This window comes from Loxodonta africana, chromosome 7 (assembly GCF_030014295.1).
Source record: "Loxodonta africana isolate mLoxAfr1 chromosome 7, mLoxAfr1.hap2, whole genome shotgun sequence".
Classification (NCBI taxonomy): Eukaryota; Metazoa; Chordata; class Mammalia; order Proboscidea; family Elephantidae; genus Loxodonta; species Loxodonta africana.
The window spans coordinates 63,291,858-63,313,963 of record NC_087348.1 but is presented as its reverse complement, the minus strand read 5'-3'; the positions used below and the strand labels follow the sequence as shown (position 1 = coordinate 63,313,963).

At 43.6% G+C, this 22,106-nt stretch overlaps 1 protein-coding gene across 4 annotated transcripts in view; it reads left to right on the top strand.

Moving 5' to 3' along the window:
* NAV2 (neuron navigator 2) overlaps positions 1-22,106 on the top strand; it is a 459,088-nt gene that overhangs the window by 252,090 nt on the left and 184,892 nt on the right. For all 4 annotated transcript variants that reach the window (XM_023550786.2, XM_064288347.1, XM_023550784.2 and 1 more), the window contains exons 7-8: positions 10,807-11,908; positions 17,274-17,386. In XM_023550786.2, coding sequence (XP_023406554.2) covers positions 10,807-11,908; positions 17,274-17,386 — 1,215 coding nt within the window. The remainder of the gene's footprint in view (positions 1-10,806; positions 11,909-17,273; positions 17,387-22,106) is intronic.

Below are 22,106 nucleotides of genomic sequence, written 5' to 3'. Positions count from 1 at the left end.
TGAGTTTCCTTGTGCCCTTATATTCTTATCTGTGTTTTAAAGTAATTTTTACCATGGAACTCTTTTGTCAAATAAGATCTTACACATAAAAAGATCTGTTCTGGTAGAAGTGGAGCAGAGAAAATATAAAAAACGGGTTGGTTCGACTCCCCTGTCCTAGTGGGGAGTCACAGTGGGCCTAACTGAGGATAGATGTCTTTTTAAGCATACTACTGTCCAACCACAACTCCTTACTGTTTTCATTTAGTTTGGGGGCTCTAGTGCAGAGCCTTACACTCTCACTTTTAAATTTTATCTCACTAAATTGAACTGCTTATTTTATGGTCTATTGGGACCCTTTTGTAATAAAAGGGAACAGGTACACGTTGTTGTTGTTGTTAGGTGCCGTTGAGTCAATTCCAACTCATAGTGATCCTGTGTATAACAGAACAAAACATTGTCTGGTCTTGTGCCATCCTCATAATCGTAGCTATGTTTAAGCCAATTGTTGTAGCTACTGTTTGTCAATCCATGTCGTCGAGGATATTCCTCTTTTTCCCTGACCCTCTAATTTACCAAGCATTTACCTTCTCTAGGAGGCATGGTGGCACAGTGGTTAAAGCACTCAACTGCTAACCAAAAGTTCAGTAGTTCAAAACCATCAGCCACTCCTCAGGAGAAAGAGTGAAGGTGTGTTTCTATAAAGATGACAGCCTTGGAAACCCTATGGGACAGTTCTGCTCTGACCTATATAGGGTTGCTGTGAGTCGGAATTGACTCAATGGCAACAGGAGGTACAGATCAAGGGTGTTTAATGCTAGAATGCACAAGATGCATATCATGAAAGCATTCCGTACTCCATCAGATTACAATTTCACGGGGAAATTCTCTTCTTCCTTCTCCCTTCCCTACCTCTCTGGTTTGTGACGGTTTACATGTTGAACAGCTCTCTTATCTGATTAGCTTTGTGGCCCATTTTCTGCCCACATCTTTGATAGGACAGGGTTTACCAAAATGCATCCCATAGTAGGCTGTTTCCTTAGGCTGTCTGCCATAAAGTCAGTTCTGTCGTAAAAATACATTTAGCAATCCTACCATCTCATTATTCTCCTTTTGGATAGTCACAGTGCTTACAAGCATATTAAAGGCTCTGAGAAGTCCTGCAGGCAAGAAACTTGTTTAGCTACTATTTAGCCCTGAGTTTTCCAAACTTACCTGACCATAGAACCCCTTCTCTCTGTTACTGCCTGTTTGTATGGTTCAGTGGAAAGTGTTTGGGTTAAACACTGGTTTGGAGTCTCCTCTTTGGGGCACCCATCCTATTTGGGGTACTCCAAGAGAAAGCAGGAAGATTGGGCTGGTGTACTAGCGGAAGGAGGCCTGCAAACATTCCTTAACTAACTCTGTCTTAGAGGGGGGTGTATTTATGATAGTGTACAAACTTTTCCCTCTGCCAAAGGGCTGTTAGCTGTGGATAATGACCTCCTGAAGGAAAGGGATTTGCCCCCTGTAAAGTGTTTATAATCGCTCTGTGAAATTTCATACGCCGTTGAAAAAAGAGAGAAGGTTTTCTATGGCCAATTTTGTGCTTTCTTATAGCCATATATGGTACAAGACAGAGAAATGGCTTGACCGATTAAAACAGAAGTTTTCTCCTGAAACATTTTGCTTGGGACTTTGAGCAAATAAGTTCAAGAGAGAATAAAAAGGTGTCTTGAAGGCGATAGGGCTTCAAGAAATAGGAGATAGAGAATAGGAAAGTCTTTTATTTTAAAGGTTGTCTTTCTTACAAAAGGAGCTCTGGTGGCCTAGTGGTTACAAAAGATTGGCAGTTTGAATCTACCAGCTGCTCCTTGGAAACCCTGTAGGGCAGTTCTACTCTGTCCTCTAAGGTTGCTATGGGTTGGAATCCACTCAAAGGCAGTGAGTTTGGGGTTTTTTTTTTTTTTTTTTTTTGGTCTTTCTTCAAATGTCAGCTGTGAAATGATTTATGTCCTTATCCAGTTGAGTGGGAGGATTTAAAAAATACATATAGTATACCTTTTGATGTAGAGTATTTTTTTGTGTGTGAGAGGGAGATTTTAAGACTTTATTCTTTTTTTAAAATGTTACTACAAGGTCAGACATAAGACCAGCTGTATATTAATATTTCCAGCAATGTAACCTTTGTGTAGCTTTACCAATTCTTTATGACAGTAAGGGAGATTTGAACACTTATCTTATGGAACTATTTGGAGGAAATACAGTGAAAACTATGTAAAAAAGTGGTACTTCTTTATTTTCTTTAACTGCTTTTTAGCTACCAGCAAAGAAACAAATTAGATCATTACCCATAGTTTCGCTTCATTTTTTCCAAAATAAGCCACCAAAGAAAAAGAATTACCTTGTCTTACGTTAAAAAGAAACATGACTGCGATTACTCCCTAGTCACTTCCGCTGTTGATGGCCTTTCCTTCCTCTTCCTCTTCTCCTTCCTCTTCCTCTGGGGTGAAAGCATAGCTGAGGAAAACCTGGTAACCCTGAGGCTCATGTGGAAGAGAGTGAGCTTTATACTTTCAGGACGATGCGCATTTACACTCTGCACGTATATTTTAGATCGCATCGTCACAAGAGCATTTGTACCTGACATTTTTAGTCACCTCTTATAGCAAGATTTCCACCATACATAGTGTCCTAGTTTCCTGGCATGGCCATATCAAGATACCACAGAGTGGGTGGCTCTAAAGAACAGAATTTTATTGTCTCACAGTTCTAGAGGCCAAAAGTCCAAATTCAGGATATTTACTATGTTAATTCCTTCTGAGGGTTTTGAGAGAGGAACTATTCCATCCCTCCTAGTTTCTGGTGGCCACCAGCAACCCTTGGCCTTCCTTGCCTTGTAGATGGATCCTCACATGCTGTCCTTCCCTCTGTGTGTGACTGTGTTTCCCTGCCTGTCCTTCTCTTTTATAGGAAGCCACTCAGAAGGGATTAGGATTAGAACCCACCCTACTCTGGTATGACTTTGTTCATTTAACTAATAGCATCTGCAAAGAAAAACCCCTGTTTCCTCAAACAAGGTCACATCAGTGCAGGGGTTAGGACTTCAACATATCTTTTTTGCGGGGGAGGCACAATTCAATCCATAATATACACGGTAAAAAAAAAAAAATTCCTTAAAAGCCTCACCAAAGCCATCTAAAATACAACTATTGGTCTCTACTCATCAGGAGCAAAAGAGAAAGAAGGAAACCGAAGTCTCAGACAAGAAACTAGGATACAAGGCTAATAGCCTACAGGAGCCATAGTGTCATCTACCCTGAGACCAGAAGGACTAGATGGTGCCCAGCTACCACTACTGAGAGTTCTGATCAGGGACACGATAGATAGACCCTGATAGAATGGGAGAAGAATGTGGAACAGAACTCAAATTCTTAAGAAGTCCAGACTTGACAGACAAGCTGAGACTAGAGGACCCCACACCCCGAGACTATCACCTTGAGATACTCTAAACCTTGAGTTGAAACTATTCCCAGAGATCACCTTTTAGTGAAATAACAGATGGCACAATAAATAAAGGACGTTACCAGTGAGTACAGTACTGCATTAAAAAACCATCTATATGAGACCAAAAGGTCAACAATTACTCTAAAGCAAAGATGACAAGATAAGAGGGCTGGGGAAACTAGAATACTGGGAACAGAACAACCAGAACATAGTGAAAGAGAATGTTGACACATTGTGAAAAATGTAACTAATGTCACTGAACAATTTGTGTAGGAATTGTCAAATGGGAACCTAATTTAATATGTAAACTTTCAATGAAAAAAACAATAATATTATTTTTTAAAAGAAAAGCATCACAGGATTTTCAGTCGCTTGAGTACACTTATCTTTAGAGAGAACAGCTAACGTGATTAGCCTGGAGGGAAAAGCTAGGCACATTTTATAGTTTTGAGACACATAGAGGGATCTAGTGTGTGTCATCATTTTCATTTGTTTATTGATTTTTCCAGCAATCATTTTCTGATGTTCTAGTAATTGCATCAGACAGAGGTCCTGACCTCAGGAAACTGACTTTCTTTTAAGTAAGCTAAGGCAAGTGCAACTAGTGAGCACATTGCAGCATAGCAAGTGTTCAGGGACCTTGCATAGGCCTGGTCAGATCCTTAGAGCTATTCAGATGACTCTGATTTGGGGATTCTGGAAGATTTCCTAGAAGAAATTGTGAGGGAGGAAGATGGTGGCTAAAGTTGGATATGGATATGAGACAATGATGGGGGCAGTGGCACATCCCAGTTTAAGGGAATAAATTGAGCAAGAGTTGGTGATGGGCAATTCAAGAGGGAAGCAGGGGGGTGTAATTCGATTACCTCTTAGAGTTTATTGAAAGGGATTTCTATTCCTTTAGAGCAGAAGTTGTTTCTACAAGCTATAATAAAATAATACCAATGGCGCAGTTGTTAAGAATTTGGCTGCCAACCAAAAGGTCAGCAGTTTGAATCCACCAACCACTCCTTGGAAACCCTATGGGGCAGTTCTACTCTGTCCTATAGGGTTGCTGTGAGTTGGAACCGACTCAACGGCAACAGGTACGGATAATGCAATATTTAAACTGATATTATTTCCTGTGATTCATTAACCATCAAACAAACAGGGAAATTCTTTTTTTTTTTTTTTTTAATATTTGCTTATAAAGATCACCATCGTCATTCTTCTAACTTTGCCATTCTAAGAACCTATGGGTTTCCCTGGGTACTATAAACTATGAATGCGCTCAGCTACTAACTGAAAGGGGGTAGGTTTGAGTCCACCAGAGAGGTGCCTCAGAAGAGAGCCCTGGAGATCTACTTCCAGAAAATCAGCCATCCAAAAGCCTGTGGAGCACAGTTCTACTCTGACACACATGGAGTCACCATGTGTGGGAATCAACTCAATGGCAATTGGTTTAGTTATGGGATTGTAGACACAATCAGACCCTTAGGGCATATTGGTCTACCAAAGCCCAGCTCCTTTGGCTTACATGCCCCTCACTTTCCTGGGTCATTCTTATGCCCCCCCTGTGCTTCCCCCTTTATGTACCTACATTGATCCTCTCCAAGAAGGAGTTGGAGGGAATACTATTTTTTAGCCCATGCCTGTATTAATAGCTGTTGATTACAACACTACTGAGAAGGATCATTGGGGCCACTCAAGTTGTCCTGCAGAACCATTAAGTGGATCAAGTCAGGTTCCAGTGCCCCTCTGTGGTCTGGCAGCTAACAGGGTTGTAAAGAGATTGACCCAGAGAACTTTGAAAACAATCTCCAGACTGTGTGACTCGAGTCTATACAAGTAAAAAAAAAAAAAAAAAAACTGGTTTCAATTATCCTAACAAATTTGAGTGCTCAAGATTGACAGCTTGACAAATTATAGGAAATTGCAAGCATTTTCCCAGGCCCAATTATCAGGCCTGTTCCCGGTAGACTTCAGAGAGGATTTAAGCCGGAACCCTCCCCAGGGCAGGTTTAAAGTCACAGTAGTAGTGACAGGAGTTGGGATCAGCCGGCCTAGGACACTCTCCCTGAGTGTCCGTTGGCACTGGGACCAGACCACCAACATCTTCCTAACTGAAAAGCTGGGAAGGGCAGAGACCTGGAGCCAATGTTCACCTTCACGGAGGGAGAGGAAGAAATGCTTATTTATCTGCCTTAGACAGTATTTTCATTTAGAAAGTATTTTGGTTACTGTCAGGGCTGGCTGCCAGAAAAACCAAACCTTTTCCCTCCCCATAGGATTAAAGATTAACGCGCTTCCCAAACCCTTTAGGAAAAAAAAAAAGGGCTTCTCCTTTTCTTCAAAGGCATCCTGTCTGCAATTTTCAAATGAGACCTTTTATTCTTGGTAGTGGGATGTCAGTTGGTGGTGGGTGAAACTTGTAAACTGGTCTTTTAGAACCGAGGTGTTCAGGCATCAGATCACAGTCTGTCGGGTCGTGAAATTTGTTTAAGGGTCTGTGATCTGCATTGTAGAACTGTGCTCCATAGCATTTTCAATGGGCAATTTTTCTGAAGGAGATTGCCAGACCTTTCTCTCGAGGTGCCTCTGGGTGGACTCCAACCTCCGAGCTTTCAGTTAGCAGCCAGGCACCTTAACTGTTTGCACCATTCGGGGACTCCAAAAACAGACTAGAGTAGAATGTACCAGAGTGTATTGCACAGAGTAAAAGTCTGTCTTAATTTTTTTTTCCAGTTTTACAAATAGGTATGTGGATATTTGCTGGGCTGTGATGTAATATGTAATTTTTACTATGTTCAGTAGTCAAAAAAATGTTAAAGTTGTAATTTTTTAAATTACCTTTGAGTAAACAAGGCCAGGTTATGTTGCCAGATATGACCATTCTCAACCAAACATCACGAGCTAAACAAATACACTTAAATAAATAAAGCTCTAAAATGTAGCCATTTCAGATTAGACTTGAACCTAGTACTTATTTGGGCATTCTATTTGATTTCTATTTGACTGATGACGTTTTCCAAAAGGATAGATTTAATATGAAATAGGTTATTTCTTGATTTAATATAATCAAACTGTGTGTCACCAACGTCATTCTTTCACTAACCTTCATTTTGCCAAACCGTTGAGCTGCCTGTGTTTATTTAATATTTTCCTTAAATCAACTTAAAATTTAAATGCTATATTTAATATCCATGACATTTAAATATGGACTAGTTATCTTTCTTCTCATATACAATCAGATAAATATATAACTTTTAAAATACAGAAGTATTCGTTCTTATCCATGTGTCATCCAGAATAATCTCATCTATTTCAGTGACCCACATGCCACTGCTTGGAGAATACTGGTGTTCAGAACATTCTTTTATGCATTTGTCCTTTCTCCTCCTTAGATTCCTTTGCTCTAACGAAGGTTCACATATCTACGAGAAAAGAAATGAGCTGATAGTTATTAGGGAGAGAATTTGCTCTTTAATATTAAAGAACTTACCCTACCTTCCCTCCCCCAGGTTTGTTGTCATAGATACTAGCATTTCTGAATTCACATGCAACTTTGACTCAGCCAGTTTTCTCCATTAGTTAGTAAACATTATCTTAGGAGAACTGTGGAGGGTGGAATGTTTGAAGATAAAGAGCCACCATATGTCATAGCGCGGAATGGTAATAGGGCTTAATAAGTGAGGGCTGTGCTCTTGGAACCTATTGGGACAAGCACTGGCCAGATCCCAGCCTATGGGGCCTCTTGGAGGCTCTCTGAGACCTGAATGGGAACAGAGTTGAAAGGACTTTAGATAAATAGTCCATTCTCCTTTTTACAGTGGAGGTGACTGAGGCACTGTGGGGCAAATGGGATATATAGGATCACAACATTAGCTTGAGATTTGGCCTCCCTACTCACCCACAAACCTCCTGCGGTTTATCTGACTCAGAAGGCTGGTAAGGAAAGTCTCATGCTGGGAATCCCAGAGCCCCAGCATTGGAAACATCTACTTTCCAAAGAAAAGAGGAACAGGCCCCCCAAACAGCCACTTCAGCCAAGATCTGAAATCACTGGTATGATACCCTAGAAACGCTGGATTTTGAGTCAAGTTGACCTGGCCAAAACCAGCTCATGATCTGAAGACCCCTTCACTACTGTGGGGATTTCTGGCCATGTCATGAGTGCCAAGTATTGATGATCTGACCTTCAGATGCCCCAGTGCCCTCTAGCCCTACTCAGAAGACTTCTGCTCTAGAAACCAAATTTAGAATGATCCTGAAGTGCTACCTTTTTTTAGCTGTAATGATGTAATGAGTGGCCTTGAAATGTCCCCATGATTCCATAACCAGGGAAGCCCAGGCTAAATGCCAAGTGGAAATTCTGAAGCTCTGAGTCCTGATCCTGGTTTTTTTTTGCATTTAGGCTGAAAGGTTTTACTATAACCATAAGGAATGATCACAAATCCTGTGTCTCTGTTCCCTTAAATGTGACCTGCAAATGTCAAAGCCTCCAACCAATGATTCAGAAACCATTCATTATTTCCAATGTTTCAGCAGGTGTTAGGAGACAAGGATGAATTGGGGGGGGGTCTCTCTCCTTGCAGGAATTCCTACGTGAGCGGAATAAGAAACCGACCCATAGCAGAAGCTGTTGTTGTTAGGTACCGTCGAGTTGGTTCCCACTCGTAGCGACCCTATGTACAACAGAACAAAACAATGCCCGGTCCTGCACTGTCCTCACAATTGTTATGCTTGAACCCTTTGTTGCAACCACCATGTCATAGCAGAAGTATTGCATGATAACTTAGGAGCCACTTCCCCCGTGAAGGCAGAAATATCTGCCCCAGATCTGAGCCCAGATAAAGGGAAAGGCAGTTTCTCTAAGCGAAGTGGAACTCAGTGATTAGAGGGTCACTACTATTTCAATCATAGAAGCCCTGGGTGTGCAGTGGTTAAGAGCTTAGCCGCTAATCGAAAGATCTGTGATTCAAACCCAGCAGCTGCTTCTCAGGAGAAAGATTTTCAGCCTTGGAAATCCTATGGAACAGCTCTACCCTGTCCTGTAGGGTGGCTATGAGTCAGGATCGACTGGAAGGCAACGAGTGCTATTTATATGCTGCTACATTTCAAATGTCTGGGCTGGTTTATGCCCCATTGTGGATGTTATTGGGTGATGCAAATGGTTAACACAGCCAGGTGCTGACCAAAAAGGCATCCAGAGGCACCCCGGAAGAAAGACTTGGCAATCTACTTGCAAATAAGGAGCCATTGAAAACTATGGAGCACAGTTCTACTCTGACACACATGAGGTCTCCATGAGTCAAAATTGACTCAATGGCAGCTGGTCCTTGTAGTGGATCTCATGACTATAACTAAGCTAGTAGAAAATGTGATTCCTGCAAAGACGTCTGGTCATTTAAGTGGCTGCTGTTTAAATTTAAACAAAGGAGGTAGCTGTGATGCAGTCTTAAAGAGTACTAGGTCAGGAGACCTGGGTACAAATCCCAGATCTGTCCATTTCTAGCTAGGTGATGTAGGGTCAATCATTAACTTGTCCGAGCCTGAGTTCCCTTACTTGTAAGAAGGGGCAGTAACCCTGTCTTCACAGTGTGCCTAGCACTGTGCCTCCTGATGCCCAGAAGACCATAGTACCTTCTGCAAGTTGGGCAGTGGGGGTGGGTTCTGAAAGCCAGACCCTGTTTCCAAACCAGTCTCTGACTCTACCCAGGAAAAGATCCAACAATGCCCCGTGCATTCTGTTAGGGAGGATTGTTGAGCACCCTCCCCTCCAAACCCAAATCCTCAGTAAGTCAGGAAGATGTATGTGTTTTAAAACATTGGGAGGTCTGCTTTGGATCACCCTGGAGCTGTGGCTTCCCAAGCAGTCCGGAGCAGGGGAGAAAGCGAAGGAAAGCATCTCGTCTGCGGCGAGGCGCTCCCAGCACCGTCTTGGTGCCCCACACAGGGGCTGCCTTCTCTTGGCTTCAGCAGCCGTTGACTTTTAAATCATAAAAAGCCGCTCTATATACAGTTTACTCTGTTGCTAGAAGGCAGCGGAACATAGGTATTAAAAAAAAGAGAGAGAGGGAGAGAGAGAACAGAAGAAGCATCCGTTAATCCCGGCAGGCTTCTGGGCACTGGAGCAGTTGTGGATGACAAAAGTTAATTAGAAACATGAGCAGCTTAACCGAAAACACTTGTGACAATTGGAAGGGCCGCCTCTCTGGGTGGAGAGTTTTTCCTGGGGAATCATTGTGGGAGAAAGTGGCTGCCGCTAGGTAAGTAATGTCATTGTGACTTTGTGCAGACATGGGGCACACTCTTTGGGTGCTGAAGAGCCACATCCTGTCTGTTGGGTACACCAGGCATGGGGGCGCGGGTGGGCACGGGCATGGCTCAGCTGTGATGAGTCTTTCCTGCCACTTTCTCTCTCAAGCTGCCCTGACTTAGGAGGTAGAGCGGTGTCCTTCAGAGCACCACCCGAAGAAGGGGGCTGCCGTTTTGTTCCTGGGATACTGATCAGCCTTGGTGGCAAGCAGAGAGTCCAGTTTGGAACTCGTCCTTCCCAGAATAATTCTGGCTCTCACTCGGAAATATTTTGAGGCTTTTCTGAGAAAAGAGTCAGGCCAGGGAGATACTCCCTGAGCGCCAAGGGGAAGCCTTGACTTTCAGATAACCTGTGTGTTTCCTTGCCTACAGTGAAGCCATGTGCACGGATTATACTCTAAAGCAGAAAAATCTTTTTTTTTAAGTCCAGCCTGAATCATGTTTGTAACTCTTTTAAAGTGCCAATATAGGAAAAATATATGCTTTGATAGGACTTAGCAGCTTCTGTGGGTAATTATTCTCCTTGGAAGATTATACTTGGTTTCTCCTGTTTTTCAGCTTTCTTGTTTTGTTTTAACGTCTCTGCTATATGGTTTCCTTAAAGTTAGGTAATTCTTGGTTCTTTTGCATTACTGGAAACCGGGGCGGTAGACTGAATAATTTAAAACAGTAGATATTTCCTACATCTTATTGGGCTTTGAGCCGCACAGTGGTAGTGTGGGTTTTTTTGTTTGTTTACTTGGATTTCCATAGATTTACACGTGTTTTGGGCATGTTAGTGTTAACATCAGCATGCATTTGTACAACCCACACTAGGGTGAGCGCGAGGGGATGGTTTGTGAAAGGTGCATGATGACAGCAAAGAAAGTTGAGCTAGGGTTTAAAATGTAATCAGAGGTAAGCCACAAAGCGGGTAATGGAGCGATAACAGCATTTGGGTTGGGGAAGACTGGCTATTCAGTTTTGGGTAGGAATACCCTCCCTCATCCTTCAGTGTGGCTCCATAGATGTGTTTAAAGTTTCCCTGTCTTCCCGTCTCTGCAGAGCCATTGGAAAGCCCAGCCTCCTCCCACCCCGGAATGAGCGAGAATGCACCTGCTGCCTTGGACAGCAGCAGCAGCTCCAGCCCCGCTAACTGCAGTGCCTCCTCGGCCATTCCCCAGCCCGGTGCGGCCTCCAAGCCCTGGCGCAGCAAGTCTCTCAGCGTGAAGCACAGTGCCACCTCTTCCATGTTCTCCATCAAGCAGCCCATGCCCGAGACCCCCAGGCCCACCCCTGAAACCATCAAGCCCGCCCCCAACAATCAAAAGTCCATGCTGGAAAAGCTAAAACTCTTCAACAGTAAAGGGGGCTCCAAGGCGGGTGAGGGTCCAGCGTCCCGGGACACGAGCTGCGAGCGGCTGGAGATCCTACCTAGCTTTGAAGAGAGCGAGGAGATGGAGGCTGTCAGCCGCACCCTCCCCACCGTGGGCCCAGCATCCAATAGCCCCAAGATTGCACTCAAGGGGATCGCCCAGAGGACTTTCAGCCGGGCGCTGACCAACAAGAAGAGTTCCCTGAAAGGCAACGAGAAAGAGAAGGAGAAACAACAGCGGGAGAAGGAAAAGGAGAAAAGCAAAGATCTCACCAAGAGAGCCTCGGTGACGGAGAGGCCGGACCTCAAAGAAGAGCCAAAAGAAGACCCGAGCGGAGCAGCAGTGACCGAGATGCCAAAAAAGTCCTCCAAGATTGCCAGCTTCATCCCCAAAGGGGGGAAGCTCAGCAGTGCCAAGAAGGAGGCCACAGCCCCTTCCCACAGTGGAATACCAAAACCAGGAATGAAGAGCATGCCCGGGAAATCCCCAAGTGCCCCCGCACCTTCTAAGGAAGGGGAGCGGAGTCGGAGTGGGAAGCCGAGCTCGGGGCTACCCCAGCAGAAGCCCCAGCTAGACGGCAGACACTCCAGTTCCTCCTCCAGCCTGGCCTCCTCAGAAGGAAAAGGCCCAGGAGGGACCACCCTGAACCACAGCGTCAGCAGCCAGACCGTCAGTGGGTCTGTGGGGACCACCCAGACCACAGGAAGCAATACTGTCAGTGTTCAGCTACCTCAGCCCCAGCAGCAATACAACCATCCCAACACTGCCACAGTTGCACCTTTCCTGTACAGGTAGGAGTGGCCACTATCCTGCCCTTCCTGGGTCATTGGGCAAAAGAGTCTTTCTGGTGGATTCTAGGCACTTTGAGGCAGGCAGAAACTAGGACTGCCCTGCAGGAACATTTAAGCAAATAACTAAGGTGCCATGTGATAGGCAACTAGTAGAAGTGTTCACAGTGTGCTTGAGGAGAGAACTAACACAACATGGACTGGGAGAGGATTAGAGAAAGCTAAAGGGAGAAGGAAAATTTGAGCTGACCCAGAATGAGGAGGAGCTCACCAGCCCCATGGGGGCCAGAGGGCATCTCAGAAGAAGAAACAGCCTGAATGTGTGGGGTGTTTGGCCTCACCCACCAGGGCCCAACATCAGTCCTAATACATTCTAAATATACTTAAAAAAAAAAAACTGCTGAGTAACTGAGACTTTTTGTCATAGAAGTGTTTGCCTTAAACTTACAGATCCTCACACAGTCTCTTACCACGTCACGTATACTACTAAGGATTTTTCTCTGGTCCCTGCTGAGTGCTGGGGTTTTTTGGCAGGAGAAGAATGGTGGACAAGGGTAGTGGTAATGGGAGGGACTAGTTCTAGAAGAACAAAAGAACCGATGTTGTATTGAGGACACAAGCCTGGATGTATGTGTCTGAGACTATCCTTCTGTCCTTCTTCCATGGTTCTGTCTCTCCATCTCTCAGTCTTTCTGATGTGCACATCCATAGGACCATGAGAGGCCACTGGAGCCAGGTGCTGCTTTTTGTGGTTCTGGCCTGTGAGGTCCCCTAGGAGCTCAGCCTGCATCACACACCTTTGCTGAAGGACATAGGCTCTGGGTGCTACCAAATGTCAGAGGTCAGGTGCTGGGTCAGATGGGCACAGCGATACATGTGGATGAGTTCAACCCAGAAGGACGAAAGCTAGCGCAGCACTGCTCTTGAGGGGTCCCAGTGCATTTGTTCAAATGCTGCACTTGATCTTGTGCTGGAGCATTTGATCACACTGCCCACTGAAGTGATAACTCATGCCTCTAGGTAGGGAGCTAATGATTGAATGTAAAAAAAAAAAAAAAAAAATTTTTTTTTTTTATTTTGTAACTCTTACCCTAAATACACACACACACACAACTGTCCCCTGACATGCAAATACCCACAGGAAGGACATACATCGACAGTCACATATACATGTAGACATAAATACACATTCATATATAACATGTGAATGCACATGTATGCATACATGTATTTGCCTACCTGTTCATTTTTATAGGCTTTCAGCAACCTATGTTTATATGATTTCCCAAAGGATGAGACATTCCCTGTCTCCTTGCTTGAGTTGTGTTCTAGTAGGTTCTGTTACAGTTGCTCCCAATAGCAGGTGGGAAGACTGGCTTGAGAGATCTGTAAAGCCAGCTAGCATACAGCCAGTGAGGGAGTATCAGGCTTTGCCTAGCCCCTCCTTCCTTTTCTTCTACTCACCCTCCCCTTCAAGGGCCAGGCCTGGACTTTTTAATTGGAAGTTGCTCATGTTTTTATGAAATCAAATCATCAGCTAACTGTCCTGAAGAGGGCGCCAAAGCTGAGAGAATGACTCAGCCCTTCCATGCCCTGCTAATATGCTTGTTCCCTGAAGCACGGAGGCAGTTTTGATTGCTCCCCATGAAATTTTTATCATTCCGGTAACATTGATCGGCTGCAGGTAATACATATTCAAGCTACAAATCACAGGCTCTAGATTTGCATTTTCAAAATTAAAAGCTATGACGGTCTTTGATCACCATCAGTTCCCGCCCCTCCCCCCATTTTTTCCTTTTGCTGTAATTATTTGAAAGATTGCAAAACATTTAACCTCCTTCTAATTATTTTTTTTTATTTCAAGTTTTTGCAAGAATGGAATAACTGTTAATGGTAAAGCATAAGGAAATCATCTCAGACCTGTGTCTGTTAAACCCTATCTTGATGTCAGTGCTCATCCTGTGCCCTGCCCCTATGGGCCCTCTGAGGTACTTTTCCTCTGTAGATGAGCCAGGGAAGAGAGGCTGGAGGGAAGAGCACCCGGACAGGGGTCGAAACACCTGGGCTCTGTCCTTTATCAGCTGTGACTCCCTGTGTGCTCATGGGCCCTGGCTGCAGGAGCAGCTACTGAGCATACACCCATGTGTGCAGACTCAGCTAAGGGCCTTCCATGCCTCAACTCATTCAATCCTTCCACCAACTCCAGAAGCTGGCTACTGTTCTCTTAATCTCCATCTTATAAATGAGGAAACTGAAGTTTAGAGTCCATTTTTCACAGTTCAGGCAGGTTCTTAACACATTCCTCATGGGTAATAACTAGCCATAAGTCATACGTAAGAACTATTAACTGAAAGAGCTAGTGTCTAAATCCCAGTCTAACTAGAGGGGCCAACCTGCTAGCCATCATCCTGTATTAACTCTGTAAATCGCTTAATCTCTCTGACCCTCAGTGTCTTCATCTGTAAAGAGATTGGGCCAAATTAGACTTTTTTTTAAAGTGGCTTAGGTTCCCTTCCTGCTCTAAAATTCCCTGTCTGAACTTTATGCTCCACAATGTATACTTACAATGCTCTCCCACCCTAGAACCTCTCCATGTTAATGATGTTACCATGGGGTGAAGGAAAGATAAGTCCTTTTAAAAAAAAAAAAAATTCCAAAAAGAATTATATTTAACAGTTCAGAAGTAACAATGAACACCTCTTTTGCTGTACAGTTTACTAAGTGCTTGTATGTCAGATCACATTTGCTTTTTATGGGATCTGGGGAGATTGCTGTTGTTATCCCATTTGATAGATGAGGATGCTGAGGTTCAAAGACATGAAGGGATTTATTCAAATTTGCATGGCTACCAAGTTAGGAAGCCTAGACCTGAATCTAGCTAAATGTCCAGACTCCAGCATCTTTCTAGGCTTAAACGTTTCTCATTTGTCCGTTGTCCATTCAGCACCTCCTTCTTGACTGCCTGCTCTGTGTTTCAGTTGCGCTAGTCTTTGCCTTCAGAGGGCTCTCAATCTATTTGGGGAGAGATTTATTAACTGTCACATCGTAATAAATATGGCAACAGAAAAATAGGGAGAGGGCTGCAGAAACACGTGGTGATGAAATCGGTTGACGAGGAGTCAAGAGAAGGCTTCCAGGCCAGCACAATATGGGAGCTGAGTCTTTTTTTTTTTTTTTTTGGTGGCAATATACACAAACATTCATCCATTCCCAAGTTCTAGATGAAGAGTCCAATATCATTTACATAGTTCATGTTGTATCACTATTTTGTCTCTACCCTTACTGTCTCGTCACCATTAATTTAGGCTCTCTGCTCCTGAAAGTTCTCATCTGTTGCTTTAGATGAACTGCTGTCAGTTTATTCTCACATAAATAATTCTTTAGAAGAGTGCTATGCTTGAGGCAAACATTTTTTATGAATTGGGGTAAACTGTAGTTTTAACAGTGGCTTCATGAGTTAGTCTCGGTTCAAGGTTTAAAGATTATTTCCAGGCATTAGATTTGTCTCAAAGGATCCAGTAAGTCTGGTTTCCATATGAGTTTGAAGTTCTGGTCCATGCTTTTCCTCCTTTTGATCAGGATCCATCTGTTGGGTCCGTGGGGACTGCATCTTCGAGGCAGATTAGGAGTGAACTAAGGAAGAAGGAAGGGCCTTTAGGCAGAGGTCACAATGAGTACAAAGGCAAAATGGTTATGGGTGCAGTATGATCAGGGAATGGCGAGAAACCACACGTGAATGGAACACAGTGTAGAGCTGCTTCTGAAGGGTGGACGTGGCAGGACCTGGGGCTGGAAATAAAGGACGGAAGAGTCCAATTATGTAGGGCATTTTCTACCACAATAAGGAGTTTAAACCTTACTCTGTAAGGCAGTGGGAAACCATTAGAAGCCTATAAACGGAGGGTGATGTGATCAAGTTGGTGTTAAAAAGATCTGTGGAGGATCGTGTGGGGAGTGAACCAGACTTAGGAACAGTCTAAAAAACAGGTCACATATTTATATGCCTGATTGGGTCAAAAAAGTTAATGTAAAAGGGTGAGTGACTCAGGCAATTTGGGACTGGCAGAGGGAGCTCCCATGCCTCTCTAGAGGGAGCAGATACCACTTGGCGCCAGCAGGTGGCGCCCTGCAAAAAAGCGAACTCAGGCTGTCCAAACTTTCTAGTTTTTACTGGGAGAAGGCAGAAATCCAGATATTTCTTGTGAAATCTCCCAATTTTTAAATGTTGCAACTAATTTGAAAACCTTTAAATACCATGCAGATCAATAAGAATACATCTGTGGGCTGGTTCCGGCAACTGGCTGCCATTTGCAACCTCTAGGCTAGAGGTGGGGCACCAACTTACAAAGTACTTATATGGGCCTAGGCAGAGATGATGCGGGTTTGGATGCTAGCAGGGGAATGGAGAGGAGGGAGCGCTGGGATTATGAAATCCTCTAAAGGTAGCGATCACAAGGATTGGGAACTAATGGCCTTAGTGGGAGGGCAAAGGTAAGGAGAGTGGGTGGATGGCTGGAGGTTTTTCAACACATCCCCCATAGCCCATTTTACACAATTCATGTTCCTGGCAAACACTTTCTTCGTAGATAGTGAAACCTGGTTGAATTTGCTCAGGATGCTAATGAATTAATAATGTTATACCCAGGGTTATGCATCTGAGTATAATTATATATTCGCATGCCGTGCCTCAATGAACAGAGGTAGCTGGGCAAGAAAACGTTGCTTGAAGCAGTTGCCTCAATTTGTCTGACAAATAAGGGCCTGGAGAAGGTTTGGGGAAGTACAGATTCCAGTCAAGTGTTGAAATAACCATCAATGAGACCTTTCATGGCAGAAGATCTAAGCTCTGAATCAGAGATCTGGAGGGCAAACACACCTGCTTGGCACCCACTCCTGACTGGTTTTACAGTCACCTCTTCAGAGAAAGCCATGTCAGGAGGATCTGGGGGGGAGGGTATGAGGGCTGCCAATAGAGTCATTTTTATGCTTGACTTGCTTGCGTTGCTGGTTACTTAAAAGTTGCTCTTTGGCACAGGTTGAATTAGCCAAACCACCTAGGAGTCTCCAGCATTTGTCTGGTTAGACCTGCCTTCCCGATGGCAGTGCAGAGAATCCTCCCTGGGTGAGGGATTGCAGCCCCTCCATTTGGACGATGAATATTTCATCTTTTACAGTTGGGTGGCTGTCTCTGATTCTAGGACATTGCTCCACGTGAGCTGAATGAATTATTTAGTATCAGTCTGCTGGTCTGCTCTGTTCTAAAGCTTGCTGCAGGAGGTGATGGTGGGTGCGATGGTCAGACCACAGTGGCCCAGATGTGGTAGCTGCCTTTCATGACAAGCATGTCTGCTTTGGTTTGTGTATGAAGGTCCCAGACAGACACCGAAGGGAATGTCACTGCCGAGTCCAGCTCAGCGGGCATGAACATGGAGCCCAGCCACTATACCAAGAGTGGACAGCCCGCCCTGGAGGAACTCACCGGTGAGTATGAGCATCGGAAATTTTAGATCTGTTGGTGATGAGGTCTCCCGTGCAACCTGCCGGAAGGGCGTCAATATTCTTTCTTCCCTTTTTTCTCTCTCCCAGTCTATCCTCTCCTCTCCAGAATTGTAAATAAGCCTCTGACCTGTTGGCAAATTCTTTTTTAAGATATATTTCATTTCATTTATTTAGGGGCTCAGGCCTGCTCTGGTTCTTAACTTTGAATCTCTTGTTTACTCTTCAGATGAACTTGCTTTTTAGCAAGATTTGAAACTCAGATATTGGAATGTTTTTCTTTCTTTTGTATGTGGAAGCACTGATTAAAAGTGTATTCTTATCTTCCTCCATTAATTGGAAAGATGACAGCATGATTCTCTTACCAAAAAAAAAGTTTTATTTAAGTCTAACCTAGACAATGACTATTAAAGGGGTATTATGGTGGCACAGTGGTATTGTAGTTAGCACTTAGGCTGCTAACTGAAAGGTGGACAGTTTGAATCCACCAGTTGCTTCTTGGAAGAAAGATGTGGCAGTCTACTTCTGTAAAGATTACAGCCTTAGTAACCCTGTGGGACAGTTCTGCTCTGTCCCATAGGGTCGCTATGAGTCAGAATTGACTTGATGGCAATGGGTGTATGTATAAAAGCATAAGATTTATAGTTGTCACATAGCCAATTCCACGGATATTTATTTATTAATGTTACATGACCCTCAGCAAGATGGATTGACACAGTGGCTGCAATAGTGGGCTTCAGCATAGCAATGATTGTGAGAATGGCGCAGGACTGGGCAGCGTTTCATTCTGTTGTACATAGGGCTGCTATGAGTCGGAAGCGACTCGATGGCACCTAACGATGACAAATCACCTTCTGAATTTAAAGAAGAAAAACTCACATCAGAATTGGAATTCCTACTGGGGTGCATTCCAAGTTGCCACTTTCTGTCTCTCATTCCCCAGCTCTGTGCCCTGTGTTCCGGCAACTTCTAATCTGGGAAGTGAGCGGTAAACCACGTAGTTAGAGTAGCTATGTTACCATTCTCATATCTTCCCACTTGAAGAGTTGGGTTAAAAATTGAAGCCATGTTTAAAATCTGTTTATTAGTCTAAATATCCATGACCACACTGCTTTAATAGCCGTATTACAGCTGTGGAATTGGTCCTCAGCCCATGGGATTGAATCTTACCCATCTCACCATTCGCTCTGAGTATTCATTTCAGAGGATCTGGGTGATTTAACTACTTCCTTCTGGCTCCGCTGGCTGGGCATAGTGGTGGTATAGTGATTTTTTTTTTTTTTTTTTCCAAGCTATTTGTAAGTGATCCATCTTACAATGGTTCAGGTCCCCACATTTGGGATTGATTTTCTGTTTCCTTCTCTTCAAGGTTTGTAGTTCCTTTGCATCTGAGTACATGGATAGCACAGTAAAAAGACCAGCTAGGAGGAGAAGGGTGTGGAGTTCAGATCACTTCTCAAGTCTCCCCACGCATTCCAGACCATGTTCTTATGTGCACACATCAAAAGAGCCCCGCCAGTGTTTCGGAGCCTGGCGTGTATCAGATGTATGCCCGTCCCATGGAGTTGTGGGAATGCATGTCAGATATGATGAGTCTCAGCCAAATTCAAGTTCAAAAAGCAAAAGCAGCAGCCAGAGAATATTCCAAATAGCACTTAGATTGCAGTGACAGATTGCTGCCTGTGATCTTCCGCTAACTTTTCTTTTTCTCTCCATATTTCCTCTGCACCAGGACTACAAAACCAAGTAAAAGCTCAGAAACCCTGAGAGGTTGTCACTTGGTTTGAAGAAGAGACCTGTGCAGCCAGTAGTGCCTGGTCAAGTATCCTTGAGTGTTAAATGGTGTTGGTTACTAATGAAAATGTCTTGAGCAGGGTGACTTGGCCTTTTATTCAAGCCATAAAATCATGTGTGACTATCTGTGAAATTTTTTTTTTTTATGGAGACACTAAAGGTTGACTTTAATTTTTCCAAAGCCAATCACTTGAAATGACAATGAATGATGAGTATATCTAGAAATGGACATATATAAGAACATTTGCTCAGTTACATAGTTCTCACCTCCCTTTGATTATGCAAATAGGTGGATTTTCCCACCAGGCTTTGTCGTTTACCTAGCACTACAGTTGTGGAATATGTCTTGGATTATAGAGTTAGAAGGAACCACATGGGCCACCAGTTTATCATGAATCTCTTCTGTACATGAATCCCTTCTATAGCTCAGTGATGGATCACCCTTCAGCCTCTGCTTGAATATTTCTTGTGACAGAAAGTTTATCCCTTCATTAGCAACCCTTCCTTGTTTTGATGGCATTAACTGATAATGGAGTTCTTCATTCTCACATTTCTTATCACAGGATATAATTCAGCCTCCTCAAACCCACAATTTCCATTCTCATCCATGTAGCAGCTTGTTTCTAAAGCCTCCCTCATTCAAGTGAAAATCCCAGGTTCCTTCAAAGATCCTTTTGTAACACCTTACCATCCTCCTAAAAAAAATCACACCAGTTGCTATCGATTCAGTTTTGACTCATGGCAACCCCAAGTGTCAGAGTAGAACTGTGCCCCCTAAGGTTTTCAGTGGCTGATTTTTTGGAAGTAGATCACAGGCCTTTCTTCCAAGGTACCTCTGGGTAGATTCAAACCTCCAACCTTTTGGTTAGCAGCTAAGCACTTTAACCATTTGCATCACCCAGGGAAACTCAGCATTTTTGGTGAAGAGGAGTCTTACCAGAATGTGAAACCCTCTCATTGTGACCAGTGACTTGAAGGAGGCTTGGCAAATTCAAGAGAGCTGCAGATAGAGATGGAATAGCTTAAAATTACCGTTACTTGGTTTTTAAGGTCGTTGTATATGAGCTGAAAGGGCCCTTTATTTCCACTGGAGCACTGCTGAAAGTTTATTATGCTCAGGACATGTGTTGGTGGGAAAACCTTACACTGAGGCCATCTTCCAAGGAGGCAGAATTGACAGTTTAGGACGTGATCCCCTAAGCAAGGCAGATGGATTAATGGTTTGGGTTTCTGCATCACCCTTGGAATCTGTTGTAGCACAAAACTCTGAGGGAAGGAAAGACTTCCCAGTGGAACCTCCAAGAGGGAAATAAGACACTTAAGTTTACTGAGCCCTCATTATATGCCAGGCACCTCATATGTGTCATCTCATTTGAGTTTCATACTCACCCTTTGAGGGAAGGGCTTTTATCCCCATCTTACAGATGAGATTCAAAAAGAGTCAGTGACTTGCCCAATGTCAAGTGGCTAATAAGTGGCACTGTCAGAATTTAGTCCTTTATCTGTCAGAATGCAAAGTCATTGTTTTTCTGTCCCATACTAAGGACGTATCTGTTGGCCAACAAATATTTCTTAGGCATCTATAGATTTATGTGGGATTACCAAGAGTAAAGATGAGACATCCCTATCTCAAAGATCTTTCCATTTCTAAAGGAGAGTTAAGATAAGCAAATATGTCCTTGATTACAGTTACTAAAACTTGTGTGTATGTGGTTAAATTAATTGGTGAAGGTAATTTGAAAACCCGTGCCTAGACGTAGCTTCATAATAAATGTTCATTCAGGGCCTGAAACTGCCCAACTAATCAGTACCTTTTTGGCAGCCTTACACAGATATCAAATGTGGCCAAACTGGCAGTAAAAGGTATTTAATTGATGGCCCAGGAGACAGATACAGTTACATTCCTCCAAGGCCATTAATGGAAGGTAAAATAGATATTCACCACTGCTTTTGCTTAAAAACACATGCACACATATGTGTATTTTAAAGAATTGGGTGAGAAATGCAAGCTTGACCAGTTTTCAGATAAGAGAGAAATGCCTTCCAAATTTCCCTTGGTTAAAAAGGGGGAGAAAATTGAAAACACTTGCATTTTCAAGGCTAGCGAGTTTGCTATAGCCAATTCCCTCTGTAAAATCACATAATCATGTCTATCATTTAATGCATCCCCCAGCCTCCAGGCACAACCATGCTGAGAACCACCTAGGGAAGCGGTTGTCCATCTCAGAAACAGGGTTAACTCTATGACATTTCTCAGCAGCCTATTGCCATATTAGTGACAGTTGCTGAAAACTCCGTTATTCTTGTTAGCTGCCTTGGCCCCTGACTCGTGGCGACTCCTTTCACAGTGAAATGAGATGCTGCCCAGTCCAGTGATCATGATCATGATCAGTTGCACGTTGGACTGTTGTGACCCATAGGGTTCGTCATTGGCTGGTTTTCAGAAGTAGGTCACCAGGCCTTTCTTCCTAGTCTATCTTAGACTGGCAGCTCTGCTGAAACCAGTCCAGGGTCATAGCAAAATACAAGCCTTCAATGACAGAAGCTAGCTGCACATGAGGTATATTGGCTGGGAATTGAACCTGAATCTCCCACATGGAAGGTGAGAATTCTACCACTGAACCACCACAGTCCCCGTATACTACCCAGTGTTCAGTGTAAACTCTACTGCTGCCCACATGTGCTATGTTCTGTACGGAGGTTTCTAAAAAATGTTGCTCAACACTTGAAAATATCAGTCTCGTTAGCTCTCCCTGAAATTGCTCTGAGGGAAAAATGTTTGATCCCTTTAACCACTTTTGTAGTTATTCCCCTCTTCCTCCTTTACTTGTAAGCCCAAATGAAGCAGAATAGCTGGAGAACCTGAAGTATGGCTGAGCTGAGAGAGCATCCCTGCTTATATTTCTCCTAG